The sequence below is a fragment of the Stegostoma tigrinum genome, chromosome 13 (genome assembly GCF_030684315.1).
Source record: "Stegostoma tigrinum isolate sSteTig4 chromosome 13, sSteTig4.hap1, whole genome shotgun sequence".
NCBI lineage: Eukaryota > Metazoa > Chordata > Chondrichthyes > Orectolobiformes > Stegostomatidae > Stegostoma > Stegostoma tigrinum.
In genome coordinates, this window is record NC_081366.1 from 48,959,669 (window position 1) to 48,983,424 (window position 23,756).

At 41.7% G+C, this 23,756-nt stretch overlaps 1 protein-coding gene across 3 annotated transcripts in view; it reads left to right on the forward strand.

The window, feature by feature from the left end:
* LOC125458135 (E3 ubiquitin-protein ligase TRIM8-like) overlaps window positions 1-23,475 on the forward strand; it is a 75,355-nt gene extending 51,880 nt beyond the window's left edge. Inside the window, exons 10-13 of one of the 3 annotated variants that reach the window (XM_048543038.1) lie at window positions 1,305-1,490; window positions 17,271-17,346; window positions 18,695-18,753; window positions 23,103-23,475. In XM_048543038.1, coding sequence (XP_048398995.1) covers window positions 1,305-1,490; window positions 17,271-17,346; window positions 18,695-18,753; window positions 23,103-23,221 — 440 coding nt within the window. In that variant the 3' untranslated portion in view covers window positions 23,222-23,475. Of the gene's footprint in view, window positions 1-1,304; window positions 1,491-4,281; window positions 7,385-17,270; window positions 17,347-18,694; window positions 18,754-23,102 lie in introns of those variants that run through there. The other 2 variants (XR_009446619.1, XM_048543039.2) reach the window with 2 other exon arrangements.
* The last annotated feature ends 281 nt before the right edge of the window (window positions 23,476-23,756 follow it).

Below are 23,756 nucleotides of genomic sequence, written 5' to 3' on the forward strand. Positions count from 1 at the left end.
GCACACAGGTAGTTTTGTATTCTAGCTTCACCAAGTTGACACCTCAGTTTCAGGTATACCTCACATGTTCTGTACTCTTCATTAAATCAGCCTTGACAGTAAAGGTAAAGTGGGGAATAAAGCAGGCAGTGAGATTACAGATTGTGTTGGACTATAATTCCGCTGCTAATGATGACTCACAGTGCTCCATGGATGCTAATCTTCAGTTGCTAGAATTGTTTAAAGTCTATCTCATTTAGCATGGAGATAGTGCCACCCAATGTAAGGTACAGTCAATGTGAAGTCAGTATTTTGTCTCTACTAGTACCTATACAGTGATCATGCCCAACTCCTCCAATACTGTCATGGACAGATGTATCTGCGGCAACAGATTGCTGAGGATGAAGTCAAGTATGTTTCTCCCTTGTCACTGGTTCTCTCACTGCCTGCAGCAGATCTATTCTCACTGATATATCTTTTAGGACTCGAACAGCTCCAACAGTAGTAGTGCTATTGAGCCACTCAGTGATGGACATTGAAGTCCTCCATCCAGCATGCATTCTGTGTCCTCATGACCCTTGGTACTTCGTCCAATTTCAATACCGAATCTTTAGCTGATCAAGTTTTTGATTTTGGGGGTCTTGGAAGTGGAAGTAGTATAACATAACTAAAAGCTGCTTTCCTTGCACATGTTTAGCATGATGCCATGAGCCTTCACCATCTCCAGAGTCAATGTTGGCTTTATACTTCTGTGCCATCATGTCTTCTAGATGGTGATGGCATCTAATGTACGTCAGACAACGCAAAGACAGCAGCCTTCCTTCCCTAAATGGCTTTAGTGAACCAGATGAGTTTCTCTGACAATCAACAATGGTTGTCCTTAGGCTTTTAATTCCAGATCCAACTGAAGTCAAATTCCACTATTTGCCATGATGGGATTTGCACTCTGCTCCCAGGACATTATCTAGGTTTCTGAAATATTCGTCCAGCAAGAATACCATTATGCCATCGTCACTCCATATACGTTCCATGAAACCTTGTCCAAAATACTTTTCCTCAGTCTAACTTCACAGGGCTCTATCACTGGATTAATCATTATCAGAATCAGATCTAAATGTTCATCATTACCATATTCTTCTCTTCACCTTGAAAAACAATGTTTGTTGCCACCTGTTGTTAATGATAACAGATTGCTTCATCTACCATTTTCCTCTCATTTCTATCCAGTCCATTTTAGATAATGTTGTTTTCAAGTTCAGAGGCAACAATTTCATCTGCAGCTGGCTGAGTGGTAGCTTCATACTTGTTTCTTTCTATCTGTACAGATGTGCCAATCCCATTAGTGCCGGAGAGGCCAACCAGATCAAGCATCAAGATCATCACCAGAGGAGCTCAAGAAGCATCACCGTCATCTCTGCCACAGGAGCGGTCAATGCAACTAGTCACCTCTGAACAAGCAGTTGTAGCACAGCTGGTGGAGGAAGCAGTGTCCAGACCATCCACAAGGCTACGTAGGTGTCATCAGATGCAAGTTGTAGTGCCACATGATCTACTTGATCTGAATATTCAGGCTCTATTCTTGGGGCTACAAGATGCTAAGAATTCAGTCAGTGGGGATCTACAAGCTGCCATGGCTGATCTTGAAGCCCATATGCATGCTAATTTTGCTGGTATCCATACAACAGAGCAGCTTAACATGGCAAAGCTGCAAGTTGCTGACCAATCTGGTACAGCAGACAAGCAAGCTACGATGTTTGCGGACTTGCAGGATGTCTTGCAGGATGGAATGGCAGACCAGCTGACTGCTCTGAAGGTTGGCCTCACTGAAATCCAGAATGCTCTAGAAATAGATATGTCCAGTATATGGGGTGCTATCTACGTTGGCCTCAAACAACTAGATACAAACCTGCAACAGATGCACATAACCATGCTGAGAAATTTGAGTCAAATTAGTGAAGATATTAATTCTTTGGTTAGCCTTGTCACTGAGGAGGTTTTGGAACAAGCCTGTCCCTTCAGTCAGTCCATGAAAACAACTAACCTGGCCCTTTCAGGAATGGGACGTAATCAAAGTCAAGGTGCAAATTCAGCAGCTAGTGACAAAATAATTCCTACTCTATTGAATCCTTGCATCATTTCAGAAGATGTGATTACAACTGACTCCTCCACGAGCAGTGCCACTATCAGCACCATACCAAGGGAGAGAGTCAGGTTTGCAGAGAAGCAATAGAAGGCCAACATGTGACAAAAAGATTGCATTTTTTGGCTCATTTTCCTATCAAAAATATGGCAGAATATTAAAATTTACTTCTCACATTGTCCTTTTTCTCGTGCTGTTGTTTTATTGTGGTTAGATTTAGTATGTGTTCAGTTCTGAGCTATATCATGAGCAGTCCCATGGTATCTATTTTTTAAAGGAATGAGACAATGAGAACTCCAGTAATAGTTAAGGACCACCTTATTATATGATTTATCCTGAAGAATGGCACAATACTGTAAGATATTGTACTTGCCTATAATAAATATATTTTATTAAGACTCCAGTATCACCTGGGAACAATGGAACATTGCAAAAAAAAAGCAGGATATTTCATGTTGGTGCAAATAAGATAGTAAATTAAAATGGTGGTCTGCATACCACTAACTAGAAATAATTTAAGGGAATCATCCTAATTTACTTCATTCTGGAAAATTCTTGGAGGTTTTCCTGCCTGCAATGGGGAGCACAATTCCAGTCATAAGGGAAATTTGCTGTGATTTTGGGGTTAATTGAACTGATTTCAAATACCTGTATTTAACTTTTTGTAGTCTAATTAGGTTTGTCCAATTTATTGTCCTACATTTGAGTGCATTTCTAACAAGAAGTGACTGTGTCATATTCTTATTAGTATTGAGAGTGTTATTACTGTCAAAATCTCATCAATAATACCTTTACAAAGGTTGCTTGAATATTGTGCAGAGATTGTGACCTCTCTTGGGATTTATTGCACTATCAGCAGGATTTCAAATATCACTCCAGAAACTGCTCCCCCACACCACTCCTACCCCCAGCAACTGAGCAGAAAGGGAATAACAATTTGGAAATCCAAAATCTATCTGCAATATTCACAAAAATCCATACCTGTCTGTTAAATCTAATTATCTAAATTATCGTATCTTCACTGACATATTCTGTTGGGTGAGTGCTGTCCCTTTTTTTAAAAATTGTTTTCTGTCAGGTATTGTATTGAGAAAATTGTCAGTGATGTTCCAATGTTGATTCTGCAACCAGAATGAAGTCTGCTTTTGAGACAGGTGGTATTTAAGCTCAATTCAAATATGCAATATTCAACAACAAAACTGGACATAGTGGTGCAAAAAATATCCATTGAATATTTTCCCATACTTTGCCTCTTTTAGTGATTGCTTATTTGTTAATGGCTTTTACGAATCTTTCTTTCACTTGTGTCAATTAAAAATCGTAAACTAACCAGCCAATCAATTTTTTCCACATTGGGCTGAATCTTGCTGGAAATTGGCTAAGTGTCATTTTTGGCTAATTTTACGGAGAGCTTCTTTACAAGAAGCAAGATGAGTTCTCATGCTCTCTTCCCAAACTTGCCTTATTAACTGTGCACCACATCCATATGGCACCCTGCTCACTTCACTGTGCCTCATTATAGGCAGAAGTGCTTACAACAGCTGGGACATCCTCAGAATCCTGGCACTAGCACTGCCTTGTAAAGGCCTGTTGTGATCAAAATACCAGCAGTCTTGAGCTGCCCTGCATGTTTTGGGTAACTTGTCCTGGACATGGCAGATGGCAGAAGGTGTTGTTTCACTTTGTAGATAAGGAACTAGAGGCCACGGCTGACAGGGTGGTGCAGAAGAGGGCTGTACTGTTCTTTCAGAACCAGCAAAAGAGGTCCCAAAACCAGGCCCTTCCAGTCTTGTCTGAAGTTGCCATCTGGTCTCCACAGTCCAGACCAACATTCAGCAGTGTTAGTAGAAGGTCAATAATCTTCACTGTTCTGTCTGGTAAGTGCCACTATTCTCTCTCTGCTACCCCTCATGTACTCTACTATGAACCCAACTCTCTCAAAGTTTCATGCTCTATCACTCTCACTATTACATGCAACATCTTCACTCAGCCGCTGTCACCCACCTGAACCTATAACCACCTCCATGTTACTAACTCCTATGGACTCTGCACTGCTTATTCACTTACTCAGGGCACCTCACCACTTTTGCCTTGCCTGCACCAGCCTTATCAGATGCCAGCCACTTTTATCTCATTCAATCCCTCTCTTTGTCTCATTTCAGGAAAAAGCAGCCCGTAATAGGATGCAGAAAGTCAGGTGATGGGGTGTCCAACATTTAGATTCTGACTCCCCTATGAAGAGAGGATCTCGGCCCTCAGCAATGATGAGTAGGACCGGTCCTATGAAGATGCCAAAACTTCCAAGTCCTGACAATCAAGTAGGATCCATTGTCCATTATTGAGCTATTTTCCCGTTACTTCCATGGTGAAGCTACTGTTAACATGCCTGAACATCTACCCTTCATTGGAAATGCATTCTTTCTTTTGTCTCTTGAGATATCAATGATATAAGCAGTGTTGGCAGCAAAGAGGCCAGCAGTAAACAGGAAAACAGGCTTGAACAGATCAAGATTGAGGAAGTTGATGTACTAGAAATTTTGGCCAACATTAAGATTGATAAGTCCCCAGGACAAGACCAGATTTATCCTAGGTTGCTACGGGAAGCAAGAAAGGAGGTTGCTAAGCCGCTGGCGAAGATCTTTACTTCCTCACTCTCCACTGGAGTCGTACCGGAAGATTGGAGGGAGGCAAATGTTGTTCCTCTTTTCAAGAAAGAGAATAGGGAAATCCCTGGAAATTACAGACCAGTTAGTCTTATGTCTGTGGCCAGCAAGGTTTTGGAAAGAATTCTGAGGGATAGGATTTGTTACTATTTAGAAAAGCACAGCGTGATTAAAGGGAGTCAGCATGGCTTTGTGAGGGGCAAGTCATGCCTTACAAATCTTGAGTTCCTTGAGGAAGTCACGAAACAGGTTGACGAGGGTCAAGCGGTGGATGTGGTGTACGTGGACTTCAGCAAGGCATTTGATAAGGTTCCCCACGGCAGGCTCATTCATAAAGTCAGGGGGTATGGGATACAGGTGATTTGGCTGTCTGGATTCAGAATTGGTTGGTTGACAGGAGGCAGAGAGTGGTTGTAGATGGTAAGTGTTCTGCCTGGAGGTCAGTGCTGAGTGGTGTCCCGCAGGGATCTGTTCTTGGGCCTCTGCTCTTTGTAGTTTTTATAAATGACTTGGATGAGGAGGTTGAGGGGTGGATTAGTATGTTTACTGATGACACAAAGGTTGGAGGTGCCGTTAATAGTATCGATGGCTATTGCAGGCTTCAGCGAGACATTGTCAGAATGCAGAGCTGGGCTGAGAAATGGCAGATGGTGTTCAGCCTGGATAAATGCGAAGTGATGCATTTTGGAAGGTCGAACTAAAATGCTGAATATAGGATTAAAGGCAGGATTCTCGGCAGTGTGAAGGAACAGCGGGATCTTGGTGTTCAAGTGCATAGCTCCCTCAAAGTTGCCACCCAAGTGGATAAGGTTGTTAAGAAAGCATATGGTGTTTTGGCTTTCTTTAACAGGGGGATCGAGTTTAAGAGCTGCGAGGTCATGCTGCAGCTCTACAAAACCCTGGTGAGACCACACTTGGAATATTGTGTCCAGTTCTGGTCGCCCTATTATAGGAAAGATGTGGAGGCTTTGGAGAGGGTGCAAAGGAGGTTTAGCAGGATGCTGCCTGGACTGGAGGGTTTGTCTTACGAGGAGAGGTTGACTGAGCTCGGACTTTTCTCTCTGGAGAGAAGGAGGAAGAGAGGTGACCTGATCGAGGTGTACAAGGTAATGAGAGGCATGAATAGAGTCGATAGCCAGAGACCTTTCCCCAGGGCAGGATTGACTGCTGAGAGGGGTCATAGTTTTAAGGTGTTAGGAGCAAGGTATAGGGGAGATGTCAGAGGGATGTTCTTCACCCAGAGAGTTGTGAGCGCATGGAATACTTTGCCAGTGGAAGTTGTGGAAGCAGCGTCATTAGTGACATTTAAGTGACTGCTCGACATGCACATGGACAGCAGTGAATTGAGGGGAATGTAGGTTAGGTTATTTTATTTTTGGATTAGCATTATTGCAAGGCACAACATGGTGGGCCAAAGGGCGTGTACTGTGCTGTACTTTTCTATGTTCTATGTTCTATGTTCTATGTTCAGTACAAGGTATCTACTCCTTAACCTCTGAGGAAGTAAACAGAGATGCCTCAGAGGACACACCAGCAAAGCCGCCACCTACAATCTCCGTCAGCTCAGATACTGATGCTTCACCGAAGATGTTAAACAAGATTAGAATTGGGACCGCACTGATTGGGATATGCCCTAGTTTACTGGCAATTTCTGCAATACCCAGCCCCAGACAGGAGAGGATTGCATGGTGCCAACCATTAACAACTTCAATCCAATTGAACAAAGAACTATGAATGCTAGAGATCTAAAAGAAAAAAAAATGCAGAAATTGCTGGTGAAATTCACCAGTTCTGATGAAGAATCACTGGACTCAAAATGTTAACTCTGCTTTCTTCCTACAAATGGAACCAGACCTATTGAGTTTTGCCAGCAACTTTTGCTTTTGTTTAACAACTTTATTCAAATGCACAAACAGGAAATAGGAGCAGCTGGTTTCTCTGGAGCACTGTGCCAACTGACACAGGGGTGGCAGGATTGCACCAATGCTGTTGGCACCATTTTGACTCTGGTGTGTGAACATCTGGCTGCCTCCAAAAACAAGTTGGCAGCTGCCAATGGAGAGCCAAGTCCAGCAATCTCGGTATCTGATGGATGTGCACAGAGATCTGTAATACATCGCTCAAGCCATTGGATGTGCAGCATCAGCAGCAAGACAACAGGGGAATGTGGACACCATTCCTGGTGCCCCTTCTTCATAAGGTGACAGAGTGGTGCTCGCAGACACTGAGCTGGAGGAGGAACCTCAAAGATGCACGCCAGAAGTCTCCTTTCAAGACACTCTAGAGGTGAATGGGCATTCCATTTCCATCCAGCTGTCACCCTTGGACCTGTGGGACTTCAAGCCATGGAGGGTGCACTGCCTCTGACGGAATACACTGAGCATATCTGTGCCATCTAGTCACAAATACATCTGGAGTCTCGTGATCAAATCTTCAAGGTCAATAGGCTCCACTCCTGCCCTGTCTGTGAAAGCCAAAATTGCACCAAGGCCTGTAATGGAAAGAAAGAAAACAATCCCCTGAGGGCTTATTGGTGACACAGGTGACACTCAACAAATGTAAAAACATCTTTACAATTAATAAATGTTCACTTTTCATCAAATATGTGCGTGAATGTCTGTCAAACTGCAACTAAAAGATTGGAGGGGCAGAGCACAGCGATCCTTTGTGCTACACAATGTTTTATGGTCCAAGTTATGAAGTGTGTCTTTTGTATGATATATGAATTTGAAAGCTGCTTACAACCTTGGCGAAAAATGTGAATCTCTCCAGGGTTCAACCCATTGCTCGATCATTAACCGGATTGATCCCTCATGTAGCATGCTTTGGTCAGGAATGCTTTGAGCCAGGATTTGTATTCCATGTGGTAGATTAATGCCTCAGATTTGAGTAGCAATGAGCGCTTGCAGATTTTTTTTGCCTGTGTTGTATGATGTGTCTGTCTAATGCTGTTGCCTTTCGAAGGGCCTTCACTCAAAATTGAAACCCCTCCCTCACAATGAAACAATTGCTCCAGCCAGCCTAATTGTGGTGGCAGTCATTTTTAGCATTGTTGCACTTATTATTCTCGCAATGGAAGTGTATAGCTGTCACTCCTCATGCAGTGTGTCTCACACTCAGCCTGTTGGTCTTGGTGAGCACCTAAACATACACACTTCCTTCCTTACCATTCTCTCCTGCAAACTGATAAGCTTAGAACATTCCCACCTTTCTACTCAACATACCTATTTAAACCTCCATCTCCTCACTTTACCCCACCAACTCTAGGCATGTTGAGTAAACATGGAAGATACTTACGTGCATTGTACCAACTCTCTCACCAGATAAAACCAGTGTGCTGGCAACCCCCAGCATTACCTCTGCATCAGCTTCACCCGCCGCGCACCCCCCGCCCCCCCCCCCCCCCCCATTCCATGCTGATTTACCCCACTTCCCAATTGTTATCTCCTCTGCAACACAGCTTTTTTTCTTTGTTCATTCATGGGATGAGGGTATCATTGGCTAGCCCAGCATTTGTTGCACAGACTGGAGTCACATGTAGGCCAGACCAAAAAAGGATGGCAATTTCCTTACCTAAAGGACACTAGTGAACCAGACAGGTATTTCCCAACAATTGGCAATGAATTCATAGTCATTGTTAGACTCTTAATCCCAGATACTTAATGAATTTAAATTTCACCACCTGTAAGGGCGGGATTTGAACCCAGGACCCAAGAACATTATCACTGGACTGTTAATTCAGAGACCAGATAATGCTACTAGACCATTTCAGGGTCCAATCACACAAAATAAGCACCTAACTTCCCACCTGCAGTGGTGGCCTGTGATAGCAACCCACCCCACACCACCGTTCACTTTTGGTGTGTGAATGCCAGTTGACCCATCCCCCTTGGTCTATTTCGCCAGCCAGTCCTGAGCAGAGCCCTGATTGTGGGAAAACTGGAAGTCAGTGGGACAGCTGTACAACCTTTGCTACGGAATCACAGGGCTGCCCTTAGCCCACTCCCTGGATTGCAGAGGTACCAACATCCTGATCTTAACTGCCCCACGCAGCAGTCTGAGAATGCTGAAGATCCAGACTGATATCAGAGATAACCCTTAAATGACTGTGCCAGGACCCCCAGACTAATGGCAGACACTCTTGACCTCTCTCCTTACAATTTGAGTCATGGCCATTCAGGTCGATGCACATTCAGTACATTTCCCTTATATGTGGTTGGCATATGGTCCAGGAGGGAGATGAAGTAACACAATGATGTAAAGCATCCTGTCCACCCCTTGACTGATCACTACTGGCAACAGAGAACAAGCTGCCTGACTTCATGTCTGCACTAAAATGCAAGTCAAGATAGAAGCCTTGCAAGACTTTGAGCACTGGCTGAGGAGACAAAGCACAAAAAGACAAGGAAATTTATTCAGGGCAAGGCAGGGATGCTAATCATACTGAAGTAGAGACGGGTGCCTGTACCTGCGTGCAAAGCGCCCTTGCGTCATCATTACAATGATAGATGTCAGTGCACTTAACATTGCAGCATTGAAGTGCAGAGCCACACTTTAGAAGGAACAGAAATGTGTCATAAGGGAGCAGTGAGGCTAGTATGTGTCAGGCACCATATCCAATGGATAGGGCTGTATGCACTTCTATCTTGGATACCAGGCTCTAACATCTCGCGACTCTCACCACAGGTCAGATGTCTGGAGGAGCAAATGGTGAGGTTGCCAGGAAACCAATCTGCCTTTAATGTCAAGGAATATCATTTGTTTCTAACCAATGAATGGGAGAATTATAAACAGCAGATTAATGAGTTGAGGTTAACTAATGGTGTGATGGTAATGCGCGCTAATAGGCCTATTGTTGCTCACCAGTGAGAATCATGACTTGTTATATAACACTTAGTTGGACACTGGGACTTTTTGCTGGCAACATAAAGGACTTTCTCCTTAGCCGTATCGTGGAATTATCCAAACTTTCTCACAGGGACCCACGTCATTCAGAGGCTGTGAAAACTCTGCCTTATGTATGTGATATGGTAATATGTGAAATGAGTCTTTTTCTTTGTTTAAGAAAATCTAACCTACAGCTCTTGAATTTGTGTGATTTTTATTTATAGTTTATAATCATCATGGCTGAATTTGAAAGGGAATAGGCCATTCTCTCATAGCATAAGAATATATTGAAATTAATGATTTTTTTTAACTTCTGTTTGAAAACTTTTAGTGTGGAAAAGGTACTGCACAATTTATCACGCCTATTGTGTATAGTGCTGCCAAGTGCTTATCTATTTGGCTATTCTATAAATATTAATTTTGTCATATCCTGAATCTTGCATGCCACTTAATATAATATTTTGACATAACTGCTAAATTATAATGTATAAATTAACTAGTATGTGGTTTTAGATGCATCACCTGAAAACATAGTTTATTGTGGGTCTTGATTAGGAAGTTTGAGGCTGATTCAAAAGTAGGCCTCAAGCTTTAATAATATTATCTTACTTAGGTGAAATAGTAAGAACTGCCAATGCTGGAGTCAAACACAACACAGTGTGGAGCTGAAGGAACACAGCAGGCCAGGCAGCATCAGAGGAGCAGGCAAACTGATGTTTTGGGTCAGGAACCTTCTTCAGAAATCAGAATTCTGAATAAGGGTCCTGACCTGAAACATCAACTTTCATGATCCTCTGATGCTGCCCGGCCTGCAGTGTTCCTCCAGCTCCACACTGTGTTATATCTTACTTAGGGTGAGTTGTCAACACTTTTGGGCTGAGTGAACTTAGTGAATATCAGATTGGGCCTCTACTCTTATGCCATCCAATGTTAGGTCCAAAAAAAAGATAGAAAACATAGGAAGAGTCGACAAGAAAGTAATCAGTTGAGTGAGTATTGTTCTTGTAAGGTAATTTTTATCAATTACTATTTCTGAAATCTTTTTGATAACCTATATTTTGATAGCTACAGTGACAACTGAAGAATCAAGAGCAGAGGGGGCCTGAAGCTGCTCTATTTTGAAATAATCCAGTTTTCCAGAGGGGCCCTAAAATAGGCATTAGTTTATTTGTTATATTTTTCACATGTAATGCTTGGTTTAATTGGTCTCTAAAATAAATCCATGGAGGTTGATATCTCATCACCAAGTTTTCCTTTATTTACTCATGGAGAGTCCCTGACGCTGATCCAGTTTCACAGAGCTAGCTCTCAGATTGAACAGAATATATGACACTCCTGTTTATATTTGTCAGCCAGGGCTCCGTGATTGGGGATATTAATCTGGCCATATCAGGGAACTCCTTCTATGATTTCCACCTGTACAGCGATTATAACTATCCCCATCTGAGTCTGAGCTCATAAGGTTGTTCTTATCTTATAGTTCCTCCTGGGGTGTTTTAGCACCAGGCCAGATTCCTCCAACTCTGCCTCTGATACGGCATATGTAATACACAGTTGCTCACCTCTTGCACCAAGGGCATCTTGGAAGAAATTAATTCTCTACTTCAAAGGCATCAAGATGGCAACATCTGCCGTGTCCATCTCAGATCCTGAGGTATCTTCAACAATTGACAGAGACAGCGAACTGGTTCTGAAACAATTGGAAAGACTGTTGCGGACCTGGACACATTTTGCTTCTGCATCATTTGAGAGTTTGCAGCTTTCATATGGCCTACACACTTGTTCAGGGCCATCACCCCTACCCAAACTTTACGAATCACTGGACCTGACCTTCTGTTGACCATGCCTCTTACCCATGCTGGGCCATCCCCAGGGTTCCTACACCAACCTTCACCTCCTGTAGTAAACTGTCTCTTTTGCTTAGGTTTTGTGTCCAGCTTTGGTGTTCCTGATGCTGTTTCACCCTTGTGCATCTTGCCACTGCAGCCCCCACCAGCCCATCGCCCTAAGACCTGGGAAAATCAGATTTAACCTGGTGTGGAGTCTTCTCCCCACTAGCAACTCTGTTGGAGCTATCCCAGTATTGCATAAGGGATGGCCCTATAATCAATTTGGAATGAGGATAGTTTAGTATCAATGAAGCTTTATGTTGATTCTTTCAGCCTGCCCTCAAAGCCTACTCTTTGTCAGATCTTGGATGATGGATGGTTTGATGCTGTCCTTCTATATTGAATACAATTTAACTTCAGGAAGTACTGAAACTCCCTGCCACTAAACAATGGCCCGTTACCAGCGGCCAATGCTTATTGGAGTATGTGTATTGCAAAAGATATGTCTCCATTTTTAACAAATGAGCTCTATGCATGCCCAGCCACTTTGTGGATGTCCACAATGACTAAAAATACACATGCAATGAAAGGAGCTGCATAGTTCAGGTGTAACCAAGTCCAGGGTTTACTCGGCCATTCCCAATCATACTTTTTTCTTCCTTGTTGGAACTCTGGACACTGTCCCACCAATGTGGCTATGTCTACATGGAATCCTGGCCAACATGCATAACTTCTCACTAATATCTTCATTTGGAAACTCCTGGATGACGGTGGTGGAGCTCAGCCAGTATCTGACAGTGAACGTTTTTCAGGACAATCACTCTTGCTTGCCTTATTATGCCGTCCTCTTCTGTGATCTGATTTCTTTGGCTCCAAAAAGGTTTTAGTTTGGGTTGTGACAGCCCTTTGGTTTTCCCCCATCACCACCAGCTGTTTCAACTTTTCCAGGAATGGATCTTTCTGCGTCTTAAGTCTGATATTGTCAGCTGTGACTTGAAATATGTCCAGAAAATGTAAAACTGTTGCGGGCATTGCGTGCCAGTAACACTGGTGCTGTATCTGCCAGTGGGAGATGGTTTGATGCATCTGCATTTGCTACTTGGCCTTCTGGATAGAGTTCCAACATGTAATTATATGCACTTAGTATTGGATACTACTACTGAATTCTGCCTGAAGCTATAGGTGGCACTGCCTTGTCCTCTTTAATAGACATAGCAGGAGTTTGTTGTCCACTATCATTACAAATTTATGTCCATAAAGGCATTGGTAGAACTTTTTAACTCCAAATATGACTGCCAAACCTTCCTTCTCTGTTGGAGTGTCTTAATGCTTTGCTTTAGCCAAAGTCTTAGATGCATATTGCATTGGGCATTCCTCTACATTGGGCTACCTTTGAGCAAATGATGAGCCCTGATGATGTATAGGGAGGCATTGCATGTTAATAGCAGATCTCGCTTGGGATCATAGTGTGCCAATACCTTAGAGAATGACGGTTATTTCTTTACTTCTCTGAAAATTATGGCTTGGCTATGCGACAATTTCTGAAGCAGGCCCATTTTAAGAATTGTTGCAAATGTGCCAGCCTGAAGGTCAGGTTATATACGAACTTTCCAGAATAATTCATCGGCCTAAGGAATGATCTAAGCTCCAGATCAGATATGGGAACTGGGGTACTTTTGATCACCCTGTCATTTTCTTCCAGTGGGTGTAACCTGATCAAGTTGACTCTGTAGCCAAAGGAGATCACTTGGGTTGCCTGGAACACTTTTTTTCCCTTCTAAGACATATGCCTGCCTGGGAGAAACATCTAAGGGCTATGTCCAAGTTCTCTAAATGTGGACATTGGTTTTCCCTGTTATTAGCATATCATCTAGATAAATGACAACCTGTGTAAACCTTTTGAAATGTTCTCTATTGTCCACTCAAAGATGATACCCCAAATGGCAGTCTCATACATTCGTACAAACCTTTATGGGTATTAATTGCAGCATACTTCTGGTACTCCTCATCTAACCACAATTGCAAATTTACATTCTTCATATCTATGTGAGAGATTGGGTATTTATCTAACTGTGAAAAATAGTTTACTGTTTGTTTAAAATTACCACAAAGGTGAAACGGTCTGTCGGGCTTCACAATTGGTATGACTGGTGATGATTCCTTTGCTTACCAGCCTCCTGATTTCTACCTCTACTTTTGCTTGTAATGCAAATGACACTGGGTAGGCCTTGCAGAATCATGGAATTGCTTTCTAGTCAACATGCAACGTGGCTTTGATAGTCCCTAGACCTTCCTAGAAAAACTTCCAGGAATTTCATTAGGACTTTACTCAGGCAGCCATCAGCTAATTGAAAAAATGTTGAGCCAAACTAGGTGAATCTTTCTCAACCAATTTTCATCCATCAAGCTTAGGCCTGAGCATTTTACTACAATCAGCAAGAACTGAACCAGCTGCTTCTCACAAGAGACCAGAACTGAAGCTGTACTCTTAATCTGTAAAAGTTCCTTGGTAAAGGTTCTCAGTCTAGCTGAGGTCTTGTGCAAACTTAAGGATCAGCATCCACACTGAATTTTGTTAAAGACTGATCCTGCGATCACTGAAATAGTCCTGCCAGTATCAACCTCCACTAGAACCAGGTGACCATTTAGCCAGATGTTTATTTTGGTTCTGCTTCTGATGTTGCCAAGCAATTTAACAGTCCCAAACCAGATGTAGGTAGACTTCCCAGGATGTGCACAATCCTGGATACTGGTCATTGAATTCTCTCATTCAAATTGAGTCTGATGGGACTCTTTTACCGTCTCAAATCTGTATACTGCCAGCAACTACAATGGCTTACTGGCCTGGATCCCAAAGAAAATCTTACCCTTTTGGCTGAGGCTTGGCTTTGATTTTGGGCTTTGTTGTGGGCTGACCTATAGTCTCTCTGTCTCATTCAAATATATTTTGAACAATGTAATTGCCTTCATTCAAGTGGGTTTCCCGAACTCTCACAGGATGGTGAGGATGTCCACTCCCATCAGAATACTCTGCAATTCGTATGCTCCAATTGCAACAGTTTCCAATGATAATGCCAGTAGTGATGCCTGTTTGAAGTCCATCTAGTGTGCACTTTTGCATGGCTATATCATCGACCCCAAATACCAAACTGTCTCTCGGCATCTCAGTAAAAGTTAACCCAAAGACACATGCCTCCACTAGTTGACTTAGCCTAGTGAAAACTCCCAATAAATTCCCCTTATCCTTGAATTGCCAAGTAAAAATACATCTCGGATTTAGAGGAGGCTAAGGGATGCAATATTACTTAGCCAACTCTGTTAGGTCTTGAAAGGTTTCAGTACCGGGTGCCTCAGGGAAAGACAGGGTCTTAATAACTGAGAAAAGCTGAGAAGTTATCAGGAGAATTACTCATCGTTTTTCATCTGCCCCAATGTCATTTGACCTGAGAAAAATAATACATTCATTCCATATATTGGTCTTTGATGGCAACATTGAATAAGCCAAGCTTCCCAAATAATGGCATGATGCCAGAAATCTTTACCCAACTCAAGGACAGCTGGGAGAGAATTTCTTCAGAAGCATACTTTTCTCACATCATCACTGAAATAACTGCACAGAGGCCGATATCAAGTCACCTTTGGTTTACATGTGGAGAGTCTTTGACATGAACAGTATATGATACATGCAATTTTTTTTCTTTTCCAACTGAAATAGAACATAGAACAGTAAAGCACAGTTCAGGCCTTTTGGCCCACGATATTGTGCTGACCTATTATCCTACTAAGATCAATCTACCCTGCATACCTGCCAGTTTACTATCCTCCATGTGCCTAAACAAGAGTTGCTTAAAAGTCTCCAAAGTATCTGGCTCCACTACTACTGCCAATAGTGTATTCCACACGCCCACCACACTGTGTGAAGCACCTACCTCTGACATCTCCCCTATACCTTCCTCCAATTACATTAAAATTATGCCCCCTTGTAATTGTCATTTCCACCCGGGAAAAAGTCTCTGACTATCCACTCTATGCCTCTGAATTTGAACATTCTGTACCTGGTTACAAACAAAGTAGGTGTTCAACGCAAAACAGTAGATAACTTGGCTACTGCCAATGTGAAATAAATAAAATCAATGCAAGATTCAAATAGAAGTGGTGTGTGCTTGCTCTGAGGGAGTAGCATGTCTGACACACCTTTCTTATCAGTCAGCCAGGACTCCCTGATTGGGGCTGTTAATCTGGTCCAATCAGGGAACTCATGTTCTCTGAAGTCCACCTGCTGACCTCATTGCAATCATTACAGCCACCAAGCCATTAGTTCCCAAGATAATAAAATGTGAGGCTGGATGAACACAGCAGGCAAAGCAGCATCTGAGGAGCGCAAAAGCTGACGTTTCGGGCCTAGACCCGAAACGTCAGCTTTTGTGCTCCTGAGATGCTGCTTGGCCTGCTGTGTTCATCCAGCCTCACATTTTATTATCTTGGAATTCTCCAGCATCTGCAGTTCCCATTATCTCCATTAGTTCCCAAAATAGATTTGCAAGCTCAATGACACTAATTTCTATTTCATGTTTATTTTAAAATTTCAAATCAAAAGAACTTCTCAACTGCATTTTTTTCCCCACAGCGCACACCGCTTCTTTCTGAACCTTGCAATTGATGTTATTTGTTTCATGTTGTTAGTAGTTAAGTTATCTGGAGTTTTGTGCTGAACACCCGCTTTGTTAGTAACAAGCTGCAGAATGTTCAAACTCACTTCAGTTGAAAAGGAAAAAACATACATGTTTTCTATGCTATTCATGTCCTTGTGACGTACCAAAGTGCATCATTGTCAAAATATTACTATTTGAAGTTCAGTCACCTATATAAGTTGAAAATGGAGTATAAAACAAAGAACTACAGTTGGAGATCTGAAAGAAAAACAAAGAGCTGAAAAACTCAGGAGATCTGGTAACAGTAGGGAATAAACAGTCACCGGACTCAAAAGTTGAACTCTGTATTCACCCTACAGATGCCACCAGACCTGGTGAGTTTCTCCAGCAATTTCTGTATTGTTTGAAAATTTATTGTTTAATTTATAATGAGATGCTCCACAAACAGCAAAAGAATATAAATAACCATTTTGTGCTGGTTTAGGACACAAGAAAAATGGCTTCTTTGTAGCTTCCATGTGATCTTTTAGAACCACCTGAGCAGGCTAGCAAACCTATGTTTCTGATGTCATTGGAAAAACAGCTTGTCAACAGTACTGTAATACTCAGAATGTCACTGAATGTGGGCTATGTGCTCAAATCCTGACCGCGGGATTGACCTCACAATTCTATAATTTCAGAATCAGTCTTGCTCACGTGTGACAGAAAGCATGTTAACTTTTCATTGTATCATTCCATTTTTGTTGTCAAAGATAACCGACCTTTAGTAACTTACCGAACATGAAAAGAATAGCCTGTGTAAAACCTCTTTGAAAATCTCCAACAAATTCATCCTCAGCATTTGTTTCTGAAATTATTGTACATATAATCTAACATATGCAAGAAAATTAAACATGTTAATGAAATTTTAGAAGCAGATCTGGCACATGTTTATGTTAGAACCACACTGATAACTTTCATGGCAGCAAATGTATATGAAATTTTCTGACCTGTACTTACCTCAATGATGAAATCTTTGACTTTTTACAACTTTTTTGATATTGTAGAGAATTTAAATTCCTGTATCATTAGTCTGTTTTGAGATGTCTATGTGAACATTTTAAAAATCTTTTTATGAAAGCTGCATCAGAAGAAGTAGTGCAGGAGAGGTTTCGATTAGATGACTATGATGAAGAGGATAATTTAACAGAAAACTTGTAAGTAAAAGATAAAGGTGCTCGTAAAAATTGTTTTCTTACTGGCAACCTGTAATTCATTGTTCTACCACTTCCTTTGCAAATGACTCTAGGTGAATAAGGAAAGGTAATATTAACACAGTTTAATCCACGAAATCCTTATTTGATAAAGGCAAATTAATTTTTTTTTCTGAGAAGTTTTGAGTAAGCATATGACTGATAAAGCCCTTGTCTGTGTTTTTGACTGTAACATATGGAAGAAATGCTTTCACATATAACCTCACTGCCACTGGCTTTAAAATTCAGAATTGTCTTGGATTTTTATGCCGCACCACAAATGTCACAGATTACTTATTCTCAGCTCCATTTATCGAGGGAAGAATTTCATGCCGTCCCCTGGGGTGAGCTCAGTATAACTGGTGACTGAAGAGGGCTGTATCGCCTGCTCACCTCTGCTCCATTAAATCAATGATGGGAAGGCTCCTAGATTTTATTTCAATTCATGCCGTCTTAAGGGCCTCATTGTAAGCTTGCAAGCTTCTCGGGTCATCCGGGTAGGAGATCCTTTGTTCAAAATCATCCAATGCTCGACTGAAGAACTCAGAGTTGGGGAGTGACAGAGTGTGCTAAATGGCCAGCAGCTCTTGGCAAGTGAGATTTATGACCCCAAGGCATTTGATCCTGAGAAAAGCATGCTGCTGCACATTTAACTGCCTGATTGGCATTGAGTGGAGCTTTCACTGGGTCCACCAGACAGTGGACAAGGCCCCTCCCACCCCACATCATTGCTTCCTAAATATTTGCTGGGCCTTTCCTTCAATGGTGTATTTGAGTGAGCACTAATGAATATATCCCCTTTGAGCAGCACATTCATTTTAGACCGAAACATTTCTGGTTTATCCAGAACAAAGTTTGTGTTTAACATTAAGTTAAGTTCTTGCATGTCTTTATAAGATGCAGAAATTATGTTAAAAGATCATCTCCCAAGAAGAGACAGTACCTACCCCTGGAGCTTGCTTGGTTTATGCAAATTAAGTTGATTATAGATAGCATTTCTGTACCAAGACTCATCATTGACAGATGAAAGTCCCACCCCACCATATTGCTGATGAAAATTACACCAAAAAAATTAATGACTAACACCATTTATTTAATTATTGAAAGACCATTAACATTATCTGAACCTCTATAAAGCATGAAGAAAAGGTTAACCATGTCAAACTGCTTTCCAAAAAAAAAGGATCAATCACTTCACCATCTCTTAAAGTCAGTTATCATTAAGACTAGCAAAAATGTCCATACTTGTATAATAGATCATTATTTAAATATTTGGTATTAATTATAAATTGTTTTTTATTTTTCACAATAGGAGAGGTGAAGACAGTGAATCAACCATCTCCACTACAGATAACCTTTTGTATTATGCAGGTATTCTTGAAAATGAATATTTCTGTTTTCCTTTTGGGTCCCCATTGAAATCAAGTTACAAATGTATTCCTGAAAAAGAAATAAAAACTATAGTCTATTTGGGTTCTGATGGGATCACATTAACAAAGTGTGTCTTCTTGTAAGGGCAGCACCCACTCTTCTGGATGAGAGTAGACACTCTGCTAAGCCAAATCCTTATGTGGTGAGAGTGAGACACAGTGTGCAAGGGACTATTATCTCTTTGACTTGCCATCTACTGCAGTGAAAGCCCACACATTCCACATGGAACTCCACCTTGTTGCAGCAGCTAAAATTGAGAACCAAAAATGTGTGAAATTATGGTTGCAAACTCTTATCCCATCACTCAAACAGACTATGTTCCTCAGCTTTCTGAGCGATATCAGGGGAAAGAAGAGTCATGAAACTGTTGGATTTTTGTTAAACCCACTAACCCACAATACCCTTTAGCAGACTTGCTAAATCAGTGAAACCTGGCTACTTGCCACCGGGAGCACACAGACGAGAGGTGATTTTTCTGGTGATATTAAAACAGCAAAAGTACAGAAGTTGTTCTTGACACACTTTACATAAAATTAAACTGTAACAATCAGGTAGATTCACCTTAAGAAAATAAATTTAAGACATATCTGGAAGTCCTACATGCAAAGAGTAGTCAATACCTTGACTGGACTTCTAAGCAAGTTAATGACTTGCAGTTAGTTAAGAAGCAGTTGGATGTCATGACAGAGGCACTAAAGTTTTTCTGAATTTTGAGCCAAGTGGCCTAAGTAACCTTTCTCATCAAAATTTATTTCATGATTTTACTCCTTTTAACTTAAACATCATGGATCAAACCATTGGACTTACACCTTAGTCAGTATGTAATCACTGATTTCATAGTGCTACAATTTATTAGAGGCTATAGATTCAAATGAAAATATTACTACCTTATGCTATGATTTCTATTTATGGTCAATGCATTAATGACTTGTGCCACTAGGCTGAGCTCACATGCACTGTCATGTAAGTTGCTGTGTAACTCGTGCATTGAAACTTTTCTTCCAGTCATTCTGCAATTTTTATTCCACTGCATTAATGCGACACTTTCTGATAGGATTGCAAAATTTTGCAGCACAGTAACAGGCCATTGATTCCGTAAGGTCTGAGCAAATCAACATGATTTTTCAAAATGTTTCAGGATCCCAACATTGACTTACCAGAATCCAGATTACTGTAGCTAGTTTCTTGGATTTATGCTCCTAACCGGCTATCTCTGAGTCTGATGACCTATAAAGAATCATGGCAGGCCCCTGTGGCTGTCAGCCCAGTCAGAAGGCTGGCAGTTCTATAAGCTCAGTTCCTGGGGGAGGTGGATGCTCCTAACACAGCTAGGAAGATATGATGGCTCATAATGGAAGCACCTCAGAGGCACAAATTCAAACTAACCATTCAGAGGACTTACAAGGCAGGCCTATCTGTTTAAAAGAGAAGCCCCTTTCTTTGTAACTTTTAGGCTGCATTTGTAGTCTTTGCCTTCAATATAATTCCCATCTTCCTCCTGAGGGTATGGAGTTTCTTGTTCCAATAGCTGGCCAGAGAGCCATGGAGAGGCCTCCATGAGGTTGGCAAGTCTCTTCATGTGAAAGGGGCATGAGCTGACAGTAGTAAAATTCTAGAATACCCTCTAAATTGTCCACAGACAGAACTTCACGTATACAAATTAGCTCTCCTCTCCTATTTTCGACAGGCAGTGCATCAGTTTCCTGGAAGCCCCATTCCCTCCCTCAAATTCTTGGCTGGCAACAAAAATGCTTTGGGCATCTATCCTGAATTGGCTCCCAGCTATTTTCCTGGCATCACTCTATGCCTCCAAGTTCACCACCACATGACTGGAAAATTCAGCCATGACTTCTCTTCCCACGGACCACTTGGTCCAGAACTGCTATTTGCATGTGAGACAATATGGTGTGAAGCTGGATGAACACAGCAGACCAAGCAACATCAGAGCAGCAGGAAAGTTCGATGTTTCGGGTTGAGACTCTTCTTCAAAAATGGGGGACAGTAAGGGGATTCTGAAATAAATAGGGAGACGGGGGATGCGGATAGAAGATGGATAAAAGAGAAGATAGGGTGAGAGGAGACAGATAGGTCAAATAGGTGGGGTTAGAGCCAGTGAAGGTGAATGTAGGTGGAGAGTTAAGAAGGGGATAGGTTGGTCCAGGGAGGATGGACAGGTCAAGGAGATTAGTGGGTGGGAGATGGGAGTGGGGCTTGAGGTGTGAGGAATGGTTAGGGAGGCGGGGACTAGCTGGGCTGGTTTTGGGCTGTGGTCAGGGGAGGGGGGATTTTGAAGCTTGTGAAGTGCACATGGATACCCTTGGGCTGCAGGGCTCCCAAATATGAGATGCTGTTCCTGCGTCTTTTGGGTGGCGTCATTGTGGCTATGCAGGAGGCCCAGGATGGACATGTCGTCCGAGGAGTGGGGGGTGGAGTTGAAATGGTTTGTGACTGGGAGGTGTAATTGTTTGGTGCGAACAGAGCATAGATGTTCTGCAAAGCAGTCCCCAAGCCTCTGCTTCGTTTCCCTGATGTAGAGGAGGCCACCATGGGAACAGTGGATACAGTATATCACATTAACAGATGTGCAGGCGAACATTTGTTTGATGTGGAAAGTCTTCTTAGGGGCTGGGATAGGGGTGGAGGTGGGGGAGGTATAGGGGCAGGTGTAGCTCTTGCTTCGGTTGCAGGGAAAAGTGCCGGAGGTGGTGACGCTGGAGGGGAGTGTGGAGCGGACAAGGCAGTCACTGAGAGAGTGGTCCATCCAGAAAGCACATAAGGGTGGGGAGGGACAAATGTCTTTGGTAGTGGGATCAGATTTTAGATGGCGGAAATGTTGGAGAATGACGCGTTGTATTTGGAGGTTGGTGGGGTGGTACGTGAGGACGAGAGGGATTCTATTTTGGTTATTATTGCGAATGGGGGTGTAAGGGATGAATTGCAGGAAATGTGGGGAGAAACGGTTGAGGGCATTTTCCATCACTGTGGAGAGGAATTTGCAATTCTTGAAAAAAGTGGACACCTGGGATGATCAGGAGTGGAATTACTCATCTTGGGTGCAGATGTAGCGGAGGCGAAGGAATTGGGAATAGGGGATGGCCTTTTTACAAGAAGGTAGGTGAGAGGAGGAATATTCTAGGTAGTTGTGGGAGTCGGTAGGCTTAAAATAGATATCGATTTCCAGGTGGATGCCAGAGATGGAGACAGAGAGGTCCAGGAAGAGGAGAGAGGTGTCAGGGATGGTCCAGATAAATTTAAGGTTGGGGTGGAAGGTGTTAGTGAAGTGGATGAACTGTTCGAGCTCCTCATGGGAACACAAGGCGGTGCCAAAACAGTCATCAATGTAACAGAGGAAGAAATGGAGGATAGGGCCAGTGTAGCTTTGGAAGAGGGATTGTTCCATGTATCCTACAAAGAGACAGGTATAGCTTGGGCCCACGCGGGTTCCCATGGCCACCTCCTTTGTCGAAGTGCGAAACCTCTATTTGCATGTTTGACAGCAAAAGCAAAATTTCGTTCTATGCTCAATTCAGTCATGAGGTAAATTTTCTACTTCTTGCATTCATTCTTCTTCAACACATATTAGAACAACCTTTTGAGATGTAAGTGCAAACGTTAAATTCTTTATTTCTTCATCTCAGTCCTTTTCATTTTCTTTGCCTGGCATTTTGCATTTACTGCTGTAAATGCATGTTTCTGTTAACAGCCGACGATATCGCTCACACAATATCTTTCCATGTTACCTCTTAAATTTCTAAGGATTTTTGAAAATTTAAATTTAAATGGAAAAATTTCCTATTCCCTATAATTGTATTCCTATTATAGAGAATACAACTTTTTAAACAAAATAAAAGCTCTCTTATTGGTTATGCCGTTCACTATATTTTTTTCCAAAATGTATCGAGGTTTCCATACGACTTTCAGAAGACTTTACTAGTATGAAAATTTCCTTGTTCCACAAATTGTTACAGCTTTCTTCTTAGATCAGGAAGTTTTCCTCATATTTTTGTTTTTGAAAAAAAAAGAAAGCTGTCAGATTACAAAATATCAGGCCTGACGCATTCTGTAATTGTAGATATTGCAGTGTCTAAAAAATGAGCATTTTGACCTGTATTGTAGAATTTATGAAGGGTAACCACGGTGCAGTCAAATTAGGCAAAGCTCTCTCTTTTTTTCAAATTGTGCTGAACATAGATGCAAATGTGTTCGCTATTGCATTGTTAAAATTCACCTGCTATTTGATAGAAGATTTACAAGGCAACTTTAATGTTGGAACTTATTTCATTAAACAGAGTTTGAAGAGGAAGGAGGTGAAATGCCATATGTGATGGAGGATTCACTTGATGAGGAGTACCTGGATGTCTTGTTTATGAGAAAGCGAAGAGACAGCTTCACAACAAAATCCGTATAATTAGTAAGATAACAGCAGTGAAGGAAAAATCCCAAAGACTAATGTTTAAAAACAAACTTCAGCTGTGTCTTTCCTCTTGCAGCTGCAAGGCTTTGATTAGATACAAACATATGTTTCGTGTCTCTCATATGCATGGATTGTTACTCCAGGATCAGCTTTTATGAATGATTAACTCCAGTGTTTAGGAAAATGTTTCACCTCTGCAAGTTTTGCAAGTTACTTTCTAATGTCTCCTCTCTACTTGTTTCCTAACTTAATGCTTCAATCCATAATAAAATCTCCTCTGATACATGGCTAATTACTGGAGCATTTGACTGACAATATTTTGAATTGAAATTGTAGATATAATTGAGATGCATTATTGCAATCAGATTACCTGCTTAAAAGGGAGGTGTGCTATTAATCTTTTCATAGTGTCCACTACAATTTTTTTTTATGAGGGATGAAGCTTGCAAATTCTAACAGCTCCTGTTCCTCAAAAGCATTAGTAAAATATTGGATTTTAGATATCCATGTATGTGAGCAAATCCAGCAT